Source organism: Podarcis raffonei, chromosome 4 (genome assembly GCF_027172205.1).
Source record: "Podarcis raffonei isolate rPodRaf1 chromosome 4, rPodRaf1.pri, whole genome shotgun sequence".
NCBI classification, from domain to species: Eukaryota; Metazoa; Chordata; class Lepidosauria; order Squamata; family Lacertidae; genus Podarcis; species Podarcis raffonei.
The window spans coordinates 60,958,786-60,973,253 of NC_070605.1; the positions used below are offsets into that span (position 1 = coordinate 60,958,786).

At 38.0% G+C, this 14,468-nt stretch overlaps 1 protein-coding gene across 4 annotated transcripts in view; it reads left to right on the forward strand.

The window, feature by feature from the left end:
* The window catches only part of CFAP47 (cilia and flagella associated protein 47), a 183,807-nt gene that overhangs the window by 116,789 nt on the left and 52,550 nt on the right, over positions 1-14,468 (forward strand). For 3 of the 4 annotated variants that reach the window (XM_053386956.1, XM_053386957.1, XM_053386958.1), the window contains 4 exons: positions 640-747; positions 3,902-4,013; positions 9,753-9,857; positions 12,482-12,638. In XM_053386956.1, coding sequence (XP_053242931.1) covers positions 640-747; positions 3,902-4,013; positions 9,753-9,857; positions 12,482-12,638 — 482 coding nt within the window. Of the gene's footprint in view, positions 1-639; positions 748-3,901; positions 4,014-9,752; positions 9,858-12,481; positions 12,639-14,468 lie in introns of those variants that run through there. The other variant, XM_053386959.1, reaches the window with a different exon arrangement.

Here is a 14,468-nt window from a genome sequence, read left to right on the forward strand (position 1 = left end):
GGAGTGAGGCTGCGGTGTAATAATTAGAAACAATAAGATTGCTGACCTTTTGATCTTGGTTCCTGCCTTATAGCATGTTTTCATAGTCTTCAGCTGAACCAGACTACTGAACTCTGCCAAACTCTTAAGTCACTTATTTATCGGATGCTTAACTAAACTTCTAATATGAAGTCATGTCTAATAGAGCATCATGGCAAGGGGAAGACCAGTCAGCTGCAAGGAGCTTTCTTTCTCCCACCCCACCCTACCCTGCCACAATGGGCATTTGGCTCCATCTTCAAAGTTGAAGGAATGCATATTCCACTCAAAGGTCACTGAGAGGCTGCTCCCGCAGAACATCATGGCAGAATAACCACCACCCTGGCCTCATCCATTGGCCAATAAAGGGGCAGCTGTTTCAATGTTTGCTATCTACTACTACTACTATTACTACTATTACTGATCCCCATTTCTTTTTGTTGTGATCCCCTCCCCCCCACCTGGTAGTACTTGAGGGAAGTAATGAGAATAACGCTTCTGTGATGGGCTTTTCCACCACCTTTGCAAATGGCCCCAGCCCTCACAGAACACCACAACCTTTAGAACTGTTGTGCACAGCAAAGTCATTTTAGTCACAACTACTTATATCTCTCATTTCAGTGTTGTATTCCAGTCAGAGAAGCATGGAGAGTTTTGGTATGCCCTGAAACTGAAGGCACAGAGACCTCGGTCCACAAAATTGCCTATAGCAGAATGTGAACTTGGAAAGTAAGTGTAGGATTGTTCCTTACTTTAGTTCAAATATGCTGATATATGAAATAGTAGTGCAATATCTTATTATATAATATGTTATTATCTTCCTCATCTTGGTGTTTTAAACACCTTGGTGTTTTAGAAGAGATTGTTTTGGAGATGACTGCAAGGGAGTTGAATGATTGCAGCCAGAAAGATCATCAGCTTAGCTTGGTTGATGCCTGAGGAGCAATGTGTAGATCAGTATAAAGCAGTATAATGGAACTGGACTGATTCCCTTAATCATTTGACTCTGTTGAAACTCTGTACAGACTTTAAATGTGAAGGATACTTTGGACATCCTAGTTCAGAGTCGCTACTACTCTATCTCTCCATTTACTTGACAAAGACCCCTTGAATATTGCCTCGTAGCCAGGTTCTGCAAATATACCATATAATAGAAAATAACTGAAGTTACACAGGTTGGGAGAATAGGTCTCAGGTATTTTCTGTTATTCCTCCATAAGGACAAATAGTACTTTGTGCTTCAATAACTTTTGCTCTGAGAGATCCCGCTCACATGATGAAGATTGCCATCGTGTTGTGAGCTGCAACATCTTATGAATGCTTCAATCACAGCAGGGGGAGAGAGCAGCAGAAATCACATGGCCTGTAAATTTTTCTTTGACTAAATCTTTACTATTATGAAAAATTGGTGGAGATAAGGAGTCTGCAGTAAGGTCACTGCACCCTTTCTCTCTCTCTCAGGTATAATTCAATCATATTGTTTCTCAGAATGAGGTCTTAGTGGGAGCTGTGAGGATGCAATCAGGTACAGCAACGTGCTTGCAATCACAGTTTTCCATCATAGACCTTTAGCTTGTTCCATCCAGCATCTGCTTTTTTCTTTGCTCTTGTCCTATGATTTATAGTGACATTTTTTTTAATTGAAATCATTCTGAAATTATAGCGCAATCCAGATAAAACCAGTGTTGTAATACCAGGTGACCTTTACCTTGGAAAACAGTTTTTTTTAAAAAAACACTGTATCTTTTGTACGTCCATTTTCAAGAAATGCAAGAGCATTGAGGAAGAAGTACATATGGTTGGGTTGGGCGATTTAAAAAATATGGTTTTGGTTTCATAAATTACTAAAGGTTTTAAAGTTGTTGTTTTTTTAAAAAAAGACCACCATAACCACAACATAGAGCAGAGTACCTAATTTATATGTAAGCTTAAAGGGTGATAATTCTGCCTCAGTCATAAATACAAAGGCTGCCCAAAGAGCAATTGGTAGTTAACACATGTGGACAAAAAGCTGGGAGTGAAAAGGGGTGGATGAATCGTCTTTTAAGTGGAAGGCATAGAGCGGTCATCTTGTTTGAGTCCTCAAGGTTACACAATGATCAAGAGGAATTGCAGGTTTATGGCATTAAATCAAATGCTATTGGAGGAGTCAGTTAATTACAAGTTTCCCTTGCAGTTTTTTTCATTGAAGGGAAATACAGGTATCATCATTTATAGTTTGGGCATCATTAATTTTTGTACAGTTTTACTGAGGGTAGACTCTGTAGCTTTTATGGACTCTGTTATATGGCTATTTGTGATCTTTTCTTGTTATGTTTCTGTTCTAACAGTTCTATAATTGATACATAGCTTTATTTATTTATATTTATTGTATTTATCTCCCTTCCTTGAACAGAGTCCAGGGCAATGTACAACCAAGGATAAAGTACAAAATTACATTCGTGATAAAAAAAAAATACAAAACTAAAATATTCACAAAGTAGCAATCTATAATAACCCAATCCATACATTGAGTTGGTTGGCTTAGAGTAGGCAGTTCTTTAGCTACTTGGGCCCTGAGCCATTTAGGGTTTTGTAAACCACTGAGCCATTTAGGGCAGTTGTAAACCACTGAGCCTCTTGGCTTGCCAATCAGAAGGTCGGTGGTTTGAATCCCCGCGACGGGGTGAGCTCCCGTTGCTTGGTCCCTGCTCCTGCCAACCTAGCAGTTCGAAAGCATGCCAAAAAGTGCAAGTAGATAAATAGGTACTGCTCCGGCGGGAAGGTAAATGGTGTTTCCATGCGCTGCTCTGGTTTCGGTGTTCCATTGCACCAGAAGCAGCTTAGTCATGCTGACCACATGCCCCGGAAAAACTGATTGCTGACAAATGCTGGCTCCCTCAGCCTGTAAAGTGAGATGAGCGCCGCAACCCCAGAGTTATTTGCGACTGGACTTAACTGTCAGGGGTCCTTTACCTTTTTTTTTTAGACCATTACCAACATCTTGAATTGGGCCCAGTAGCTTACTGACAGCTAGTTCTGTGATTTAAGGAGCAATGCTGCATTCTAACATCTTGCTGACCCTGTTGATACCCTGGCAGCTGCATTCTGCACTAACTGCAACTGCCAGACCATTTTCAAAGGTAGCCCTACATTAATACACTGCAGTAATTCAAATGCAAGGTCACCAGAACAAAAGTTACTGATACCACACTATATTGGGCCACGAATAGCCATAGCTGAAAAAAGGCACTCCTTGTCATTGAGGCTTCCTTGGCCTCTAATGACAGTGGGTTAAAGAATACCCCCAAGCTATGTGCCTACTTCTTTAGGCAGAATGCCACCCCATCTAGAACAGGCCGTCACACCAATAAATTAAATTAACTCACCCTATGGTGAAAACTGGATCAAAGGTATAATCTATGTGTCAGGCCACAATATATTACTATTAGTCTTGAAAAGAGAGCTACATTGATTATAAATCTGTTAGGCGTCAATTTAATAATAGAGGAACAGTGATCACTGATAATGTGATACTTCACATTGTTCAAAATGTTAAAATTGATTTATGAATTCCATTCAGTGCCTATTACACGTATTTAAATATTGGTACAGCTATAACTCGAGGAGAGGGGATTCAATGGTAGAATGAATGTTTAGTTTGCTTAAGGCCCCTGTTGATCTAGGCTGACAATTAAAAGATTTTAGATAGCAGGTATAGGAAATATTTGCTTAAGATCCAAGAGGGCAGCTGCTAGTAATAGTAAAAAGTTTTGTTCTGCATTGATCATTACATTACTTTCTAAATACATAAGAATAATCTTATCAGAATATTCAGTAGAACCTGAATCAATCCCAGTACTTATTAATGATGTAATAACATGACTTTTTATGCTTGTTGCAGATGGGTCCGTCAAAATATCCTTCTGGTTAATCCTACATATGAAATTCTGGAGCTGAACTATATGAATAGCAATACAGCCCATTTTATTATGGAGAGAGACCCCGAAATCCCTGTAAGTTGAAGAACAAAATTATTTTATTATCATATGAGAGAGTACCATGCAGGAATGTAACAATTATGGAAAAGATCTGGTGTGGTGGCTTTATATGTTAAAGGCAAGAAAACTCTGGACAAGTAGAAACAACAGAGCATGTGCTTCTACAGTGCCTGTATTACAGAGACATCCATACTAGCTTCATCTAACCATTACTGCATAAGGGTGCATAGGACAATTCTTTACCTTCTTGCTACTTTCAGATACCAGCCCTGCTACAACATACAATGTTGGCAGATTCTGCACAGCAGTGCTCAAAATTCATTGGACACAAACTAGATTTAATGAGCGCTCATATCAGAGTGCTCTGTAGACTGATAGCTATAGTCTTATATATGCTAACCTCTTATGCTCTGCCACTCCCGTCTAATGTTCCTAAGCCTTCTTTTAGACTTTCCTTGCTTCCTTTATATTTTTATAGACTTTTAATTATTTTTAGTTTTTCAAATCGTTTTTCAGATTTTAAATGACTGTACCCACCCACCCCCTATGCTGGTCCATGACCGTAATAAAGATTTGGTTTGATTTGTATATTCAGATTGTATTCTGAAGCTTTTTGAGCAACAAGGAGAAGTCTCTAGACAGAACTTAATAATCTGATGTTGAGAAAGCATGCAGTAGCTAGTTATTTTTAAAAGTCAAGACAGAGGCCCAAGAACAACATAGACGCTGGAAAGAAACAAATATACCTTAGTGGAGCATTGATATTAGGAACTAAGATCCCCAAGAGAGATGTGAAAAGAGAGGATGTAACATGAATCTCAAAGAGCAGGGCTGTACAACTATCTTAATAATAAAGTATCAGAGTACAGAGAAGGATGAACCCCAAAGATGCTAGAAATGAAGAAGCTTTAATCTTGGAGACAAGGGATTGCCAGCCATTTAAGGAAAGATTAAGCCAAACTTCATAATGGGTAGAATCCAAGTGTTGCCCTCTAACACAGAATTGTTTTTACTTTTGGAAAGTTAAGACTATTCCTTTTAAAAAGTGTTCAGGGTTATATTTAAAGGTAACTCTATTGAAAGATGGCCACTACTAGGAAGAGCATAGTGGCATTCCTGGAGAATGAAAACACCAATTATGACAGCTGAATAGATTTTGTCACTGAAGATCTTATCCATTTTTCTGTCATGAATTGAACACTATTTTGGGACTCTTGTTGCCATAGCAATAGGACCCAACCTGCTTAAAAGATAAGAATCCAACAGCTTTTAGAAACAAGTGGGTTTAAAACCTTTTACACTAAATATAGATTATTTTTGCATGTTTGTTTTTACAACATCCTTATGAATAATGATGACATATAAACATCTGATAATGAATTGGATAAGCTGAATGGGGGGAAACAATTGCTAAACATCCTCAACAGTTTGTGATCTATAGAAGTCAAAATTCATTATCATTAACTCCAATCCATCTCTGGGTTAATGATCTGACCATAATATGGATGAACCTGTTAGAGCTCTTGCAGAATCTTTCTACAGTAAATAATATAATGAATCAAGATTATAGAGTTTGGCTACTTGCACAAATGCTGGTTTGTGAAATGATTAGTAACAGAGAGCAGCCAGCTTTTGCTTATTTTATAATGAGGTGTTTAATATACTTTAGGTTGGATATACTGAATACAATAAATTGATACTTGGTCTTATTTTCTCAGTTTGATATCATATGATTGGGAAATGTTAAGTGCTTTAAGGAGAAAATGGGAGTCTGTTTCTTTTCATTTTTCAAAGGTGACAATAAAACTATTGAGAGAGGCAAAGGGGGAACAGTGGATGTTCAAAGCATAGGTTTGGATCCAGAATTCCCATGAGCAGAAACGCTTCACCTCCACTCTCAGGATGTGCAACAGCAAGATACTCTGGTTGGAGGAAGCAGGGGAGGCACTTTTCCCCCAAGTCTAACCCTTGCAGCTCCCTTTGTCCCATGAAAAGCTGTGCAATCTGGGCTTGGGAAAATCAGCAGAATAGTGTGAGAGGTGGCACAGGGGGCTGCAGGAGGAAGGACATCTCAGTGGCAGTCACCTTCTTCCTCCACTGGGTCGGTCAGAGTGCTTCAGAAACCTTCTCGACTTGATATGTTGCTGCCAGACATGGTAGACAATGCTGGAGCAGCTTGTCAGATTCAGTATAAGGCAGGTTCAGGTGTTCAGGAACTTTTAAACTATGTGATCTAGACTGTTAGGTCACAGAATCATAGAACTGTAGAGTTGGAAGGGACCCCAGAGATAATCTATTCCAACTCCCTGCAATGCAGGAATATGCAGCTGGCCTGTACAGGGATTGAATCCACAACCTTGGCATTTGCAAGCCATAGGATGTTGAGATGGGCAGCTGAGTCCCTTCTAGAAATAGTCTGTCCTGTAGATTCTACACACATCAGGCTCCAGACTGGGAAATTTGAACCATGGACCTGAGAGTCTCATTAACTGTCAGACAGTTATTTTTTATTTGGACATTAGTAGTTCTGTTCATTGTCAGACAGAACAAAATCTGTTGCCAGCAACATTTTCTGCCTCCAAAGATAGAAACAGTACTGTGATTTTAGAATGTTGTGTCCTTTCCATTAATGTTTTATTGAAGCTGAGTCACTGAGAAGCATCTTTTCTATGTGTTGTTTGTGTATTCATGTTGTGCTGGTTCTTAAAATGCAAGGTCCTTTGTAAATTGTTACAAGTTTCTGAAAGGTAGAACAAGCGAAACATGTACCTATCAGATAAACCTATAAAATGCTTTTGTGGCATTTAAGATAGACATTCATGTTCTAAAGCAAAATAAATTAATCTTGTCTATTAAGCTGTTTGCTTTTTCTTGGCTTATGATAACAAATTTCTGTTTTGTTGTAATGTAGTGTAATATTAAGTCAAAATTCAGATTTTTCTGAATTCAATAAAATGACCTTTCTATGTACTGAATATTTTACTGTTCTGTTTCATCAAACTGAATAAATATGCTGGAGCGGACATTTTCTCATTCAGTTTGTTTAATGTAAAATATATTAAACACTTCATTATAAAATAAGTAAAAGCTGGAAGTGTTCTGTTACTTACAATTTCACAAATCAGTATTTGCATGCATAGCACTATGATCTTGATTCATTATATTATTAGCTTGCTGCAGATAGATTTTTGGAAGAGCTCTAACGGGTTCATACATATTACAGTCAGATCATTAGCAGAGAAATTGATTAAACTTAATGATAATGAATTTTGACTCCTGTAGCCTGCATACAAACTGTCCAGGCAGTTTAATATACCCTTCCTGCTTTCAGCTTTTCTAATTCATTACCAGATGCTTAAATGCCACCACTATTCATGGCACATTATCTGTAAAGGCACATTAAAAATAAATTACCTAAATTTACTTCATGAAAGTGTTCAATCCCAAATGCATTAGTCTTCAGCACTGGGCATGTGAATTTCAAACACTTCCACTTTCTTTCTTAAAATATGGTGGCTTTGAGCATTTTTAGTAATCAGCCAGCTGCCACCTTTTTGCTTCAAGAGAACCTTCAAAGTGCACAGGATCTCAGATTCTAATTGAAATTGTGGGACATCCATACCTTTAGCATCTCTTAGAGTTTTTTGTGTGTATTTGTGCTATAGTATATGAATTATTTTAGAAAAGATTTTTTTTATCAAGTACTGATCTCTCACCTTTTGAGCTTAACACTTGATTATTTTCTTTAAAAGCTCTTAATATTGCATAGAAGAACAACTTTTTAAAGATGAATTTTCTGCTCCACAGAATGCTAAACATAGTTGCCTGGGTATAGTTAACTGTAGCATGGTATTTCTGGAGCTAGACTGAGGCAGGGCTTCTAATAGACATATATCTTTATTATAAAAATCTAGTTTTGCTGGGTGATGCCCAAGTATAATCAAGGAACACTAACTGTGATTTAATTGTATATGCCAGCTTGCATTTTGTGTGGTTTTGTATTTTCTCTCTTTGAACTGAAGCCCACCTGGAAACCCTTGAGTGAAGGGTTTGATATAAGTTGCCTAAATAAACAAAATAAATAAATAAATAAATAAATAAGAAAGAAAGAAACTCATCACAGGAAACAAGCTGCTGGGGAGGGAGTCAGCGTAGGAAGCCATGCCTTTAGCAGCAGCCTGAGGGATGCCAGATAGATATCACCAAGTCCTGACCAATAGAGCAAATTTCATTGTAATCAGCCTAATAGCAAAGAAGCTTCTTGAATAACAATAAAGTGGACCAGCTTTTGGGATAAGGACTGACTTCTATAAAAGCTTTGATCTCAGCTTACCCGGAGGGGGCCCAGGGTCTAACTGTCTTGCATATGTTTTATGTGATTCTCAGCAAAATTTATATTTCATGTTCAATGCATGCACAGTTCTGAATAACGGCTTGTGAACTTAAACCCTGAACCAAGCATACAGATATTCCCGTCTGCGCTTTGACAGTACCACAGTGCAGTCTCATCTTATTATGCTCAGTTGCATTTGTATGATTTTGTAAGTGAGCACTGTGAATACAACAAAGGTGTTGCATGTTACACATTGTGTTGTGCCACACAGACAAGTTTCACATTTAAACTGTATGGTTAGTTTAGCAACACTTGTGTGGATGCTTATATTATTGATATTTGTCATCGGGATCTTAATATTCTTAACATGCATGAATATTATATTTATTATTAACATAAAAATGAGATCATGCATTTGCTTTATATCCCATGTAAAAAAATGGTTTGGGAAACATTAATTGGATATTTTCGTATTAAAATGCAAAAACAAACAAAAAACAACACAACGACCGTGTTTATGTTGTATCCCTAACTGCTATTTAGATGTTACTCGTGCCTTAAGTGAAACATAGTTTCCTGGTTAAGGAGAAATCAGACAAAAAGAAAAACATGGCAGCCTTTATATTAGCAAAGTTGAAGGTTATGTTTGGATGGTGTACTAGAAAAACCAATTAGAAGTTGCAGCAACAATATGTATGTTTCAGGCAGATATGCTTCTGGATGTCTGGCACTGGGCTGCACGTGTACCAAGTAATTTTATTCTTGGATTTAGATGTTAGTTCCTTGCTTAGAAGCGTCAAACAATTTTATCTTATCACCATATAGTTGGCCACTTTGCCTATCCCTATGGAATTGTGAATCCAACTCTTTTAATTTGGAGTAAGCACATCACAGCATGGTAGTTTCTTTGAGCCCGTATAAATGTGCATAACTGTAGATGGAAAACAGAGACAACTGCACATACTGTAAATATATACTGCACATTGCCTTTTAAAAATGGTATCTGGCTTTTTAATTGTGCAGCAATATAAGACTTCTAAGCATCTCTGTAATGTGAAAAAAGAAGATATAGTGGCAGTATATGACTTGAAAAACTGAAGCTCTCTTTCTTTCATCCATACTTTAAAAACAGCCTCCACTTCTTTCTTTGTGGCTAGTAACACAATCTTTTTCGTTTCTGGGGAATACATGTGCTGCAACTGCCGCTAAGCACTGTTTACTGCAGTACACTTTATCAGTCTTAGCAGATCCTGCATGCTGAGAGTGAAGAAGGCATACAGTGGAACACATTAATTACGTAAACATCAACAGTGTTGATACAAGGCACAATAAAAGAACTGGCTCCAAAATAAAATTGATTTTTATTTTTCATTTCCTCCCATCTCTCTCTCTCCTCTCCCTCCCTCCCAATGTTTGTGCAGTTGGTTGTAGCTCCTCATTCCACCACTGAAGTACCAGTTCAGTTTTTTCCTTCTGCCCTAGGAAGGGCCAACCACACGGCAAAAATCACTTTCATGTGCCCACAGGTATGGATGCTCAGTTAGATTTGATGAATTAAATATTATCTAGCATTGTAAAATATTATGATAAGGTCCAGCGGCCGGAAAAGTTAGGCTAGTGTACAGTATTTCACTTGCCAAAGCTTCTATCCTGCCATTCTTCCTGAATGACTAGCCTATAGAAACAACATGGGGTTGCAGAGGCTGAAGAAAAGTGCTATTGGGCCTGATAAAGCTCAGGGCCTTGTGATTTTAAAATCCTGCTCAGAGGTTATTGGAATGTTGATATTGGATCCTTCATGGGTAGTCCATTTGAAAATGCACATATTCTTGATTTTCAATTAGGTACTTGAGATTTGACTGAGGTTACTAACAGTTATGGCTTGGTTAACATTCAGGAAAGTAATCTAAAATGTATACAATTACAAATGCCACTGTACTTTTGAAAAACCTATTAATGATATTTAAAAATGCAAGTCTCATATGCTAATGTCCTATTTATTACAAAGAAGTGCTTGAAAACACTAGATCTAATTTTACTTAAAGGTTTCTTCAAAATATTAGCATTTCCTGCCTCTTTACTGTGTTGAATTTTGAAAGGGAAATAACTAAGTTAACAAGATTCATCTCCTTCACCAACTCTACCTTACTAAAAACTGCAGTCGGAGACAAAATAAATGAGCTAATATTATGACACATGCTGTAATGTTTGCATATTATTTGTGCTTGAGTAAAATGTTTGGTTTCTGAAATGCATATTATTTCCTTGTTGGGTTATTTGATTCTCTAACTTAATGGGATTAGCACTTCAGCTGAATACTAGCTAAAATGTATGACTCCTTATAATGTAGCAAAACCAATATTTTTTCTGAAAGTTTGAAGTGATTTACAGACTAATCCATAACCAAATTAAGCCAAATTGCTGGATTCACATCAGAGTCCTTATACTTTAGCCTTGGAAAGACACAGTTACCTGGAAACAAGTCTTGCAAAACACAATGGGACTTACTTCACAGTAGACAGCTATAGGATTGCACTATTGCTATTGGTATATTTTAATTCCACTGATTTCACTTTAAAAACCCCATTCATCTGAAAATCAAAGCAGATAAGTTTGGTTTGCTTGACAAAGTATACTGTTTGGATTCTTTTTTCTCCTTTAACATGCATTTGGAAGAAAAACAGCGAGGAAAACTATGTGCTAGCAGTTCTGGTATATATGGTGTATATACAAGGACAGTTCAAGAAGATGAAGTGCTGTTATTCTGTCTGAAACCATGATAGCTCACAGAACTTTGATCAATAAATTAAAAAGTCTTGTTATTTATCAAATACCAAAGCCATAAAATAAGCAAATAAGTCACTGAAACCTTTCAGGTTCAAATTGAGGACTGACACTCAATTTTTGTCAACATGCCTCTCCTGTCAAATAGTGGCAAATCTTCAAGTTTTATCTCAGCCAAACCTTTAATCAATATCTCATCCTTTCACTTGCTGTGTCCAGCCCTCTCAACCTTTTCAGTGTTTTGCTCTAACCTTTGTGACTCACTTTGCTCTTTTCATCCTTAAATCATCTGAAACTTTTGAATTATCGACTGAACTTCATAAGAGAAAGGTATTAAACTATTGCATGATGGTAGCAGATTGAATATACATCAGCTTTACGTTTCTACCATTCCAGTGCCAAGATTATTTGAGAAAGGCTTTCAAGGGTCCTTTTCACTGTATATATAGGAAGCCTGGCAAAACTTTAACCTTAAAAATTGGCATTGATTTTCTTCTCTTGATTTCACTGATTAAATGCTTCTGAACTGACACTTTAAGCTGTCTCATAGCTGAGTAACTGACTAATATAAAATCAGCTAATGACAGGACTTATAGGACAAGGCTTAACTGTTTCTGATTGTGCCTCATTGCTGAATTGAGAGAAACCACTATGGGTTATTATCTGCTTCGTTTGCTTCTGGTCTGCAGCTGTGCGAACACTCTGCAATACGAATTTGAACTCTGACTGCAATCACTTTGTTCTTGTTTTTGAGCACTGAAATTAACTTTGTTGGAACAGCACAACTGAAATGCCAGGATGAGTAGAACAGTTAGTCAAGATACTAATATACTTATAGCACCTAGTTTTCCCAGTAAACCAGCAATATTGGTATGTAATGGAGTGAGACTAATAATACTGAGCAGTGTTAGAGACGAGCAGGATCTATTATTAGAGTGTCAAGTATTCTTTGATTACATTCTTTTCAGCTTCTTCTATTTAATATGCTGCTAAGAATAATGCATCATCTCAAATTCACTTCAAAAAATGTAAGCAGTGAAGTGGCTGAAACAGCTTTCCTCTAATGCTTAATTAGCTTATTACCAATTAAGGGTAACAGGTGGAATGTATGAAACTTTTTAAAAGAAGGAAGCCAAATAAATTGTGCTAGAATTGGCTTGCTATCTATCTAGTGCTGCAAGTGAATGGTCTTTCTTGCATTGAGCTCCTCAGTTTGCATTGGAGTTGCTTATGTATATAAAAACCCCTTGACTGGGGCCATCATATTTTTACCTGAAGCTTAACATTTACAGGGAAATGAAAAGGAAAAAAAAGAACAAAGAAGTGGTTTCTGATTAAAATGTGAACATTGTTATTCTTACTACAGCTTGAGGAATGGGTATTTTTATTGTCTGGGGTTGGTCTGATTCCTCAGCCATTGGAGCCATCTTGTGTGAGTTCTTGCCTTGGTCACCATTCTTCTATCATCATAAGCTTCAGGAATCCTACATTTGAAGACATAGTGTTGGATGTCTTTTTAACAGGTACAGTAGATTCCTTTTATCATTATGCAATATATGTTGAATGCTTAAGTCTTTATTGAATTCAGTTGAATTCAGTACCCAAAATGTTGCTTTGCCTAAACAATAGGGGGTTGAGCATTCAGCACATACTTTAAGTTTGAGTGGAAATCTTTGCCAGCACACAAGCGGAGAAGTGTGTTTTCTTCTCGGGCACAGAAGGATTTATCTGTATTTACAGTTGGTGAACTAAGTTCTCCTGGGGGGGGGATATCATTGCTGGATCTCACATCTGCTTTTTAGTTGGCAACCTGAAGGACATCAAGAAGGGTTTACCCTGTTCACCCCCTCCCCCAGCTCTAGCCAAAGCAGGAAACTACAAGGAAAGCAGCTTACCAGCAAGGGTGCATCTTTTGCTAATAGGTGAGAGCAGGTTGGGTAGCAGACCAGGGCTCCCTAAAACAGTTTCAAGTCAGTCCTCCTTCTGTAACTTGGATTGCTTTTGGTGATGGACCACTTTTGCCTTTCTTTTTGTCTGAAAGCATGTTGGTCTCTACTGGATCAAATGCTTGAAACTACTATTGTATGTTCAGCTGTTTCTACAGATACCTGGCACCATGGCAGCAATAAAGCACAGCTTCAGAACAAATAAAATTCCACTGCAAGGCATCCATAGATAAGTTTTTAAAAAACAAAACCCTAGACAAATAAACAGGTTTTCACCTGGCTCCCAAAAGAAAACAAAGACAGCCCTTGGCAAGTCTAAAACCAGGGTGAGGTTAGACAGTACTCCCTTCACCTCAAATAATGCGTGGGACCTCCCTTCACCTCAAATAATGCAGTGTTTTCCAACCTTGGTTCTCCAGCTGTTTTTGGACTACAACTTCCATCATCCCTAGCTAGCAAGACCAGCGGTCAGGGATGATGGGAATTGTAGTCCAAAAACAGCTGGAGACCCAAGATTGGGAAACACTGGTCTAGGGATTATTCCTTATCATACAGGCAGTGACCGTTTTAGGTGCAACTGATGTGTATGTCCACGACTGCTCTCATCACGCCAAACCTGGAAGTGACCTTGTCACAAAAGGGGGCAGAGTGGGGTGGGGATGGGGTGGAACAGGGTAGGATGGACTTATACAGGCCCTGCCAATGTGCACAGGGATTCAGAACATAACCTGTGCACCAATTGGTTGCTACCTGTATGGCTTTAGTGGATTTTTGGATAAAATTCTGTTGTTCTAATCTATTATCTGTTGTTGAGTGCGGAAGACCTATATCTCAGTGGTAGAGCAACTGCTTTTCATGCAGAAGGACCCATATTCAATCCCTGAATTCTGCAAGTGGGATTGAGAAAGAACCTTGTCTATAACCCTGGAAAGTCACTGTCAGCTGGGCCCAGTGATCTAACTTAGTACAAGTCTGCTTTCTCTGATGGGACAGTGAGGAAGACACTTCTTGAGCTGCAGAAATGTTGATAAGTAGCTTTTAAAAAATACACATGGCTCTGAAATGCAACTGAAGTGAACAGAGACTCTCCTAAAAATTATTCAGTAAATCTGAAATATTTAATCTCTACTTCTTCCACCTGCTCTAAATTGGCTCCAAGCTTACATGACCCTTTCTATATTGTACTTGGTGTGTGTGTGTGTTTAAGACTCTATTTAGTGTGCCTGGGTAAAGCCTGGAATACGTTTGGGGCTCTCCTTCTGTGTACTCTGGGGAGCAAGATGAAAAAAGATCATTAAAACAAACTGACAGATTGCCAAGCTGCCTCCTCCTTCAAGAAATTCCTTCCTTCTGAACATCACTTATCGAGACCAGCTAATATTGTGTTGGATTCAAAGACATGTGAGT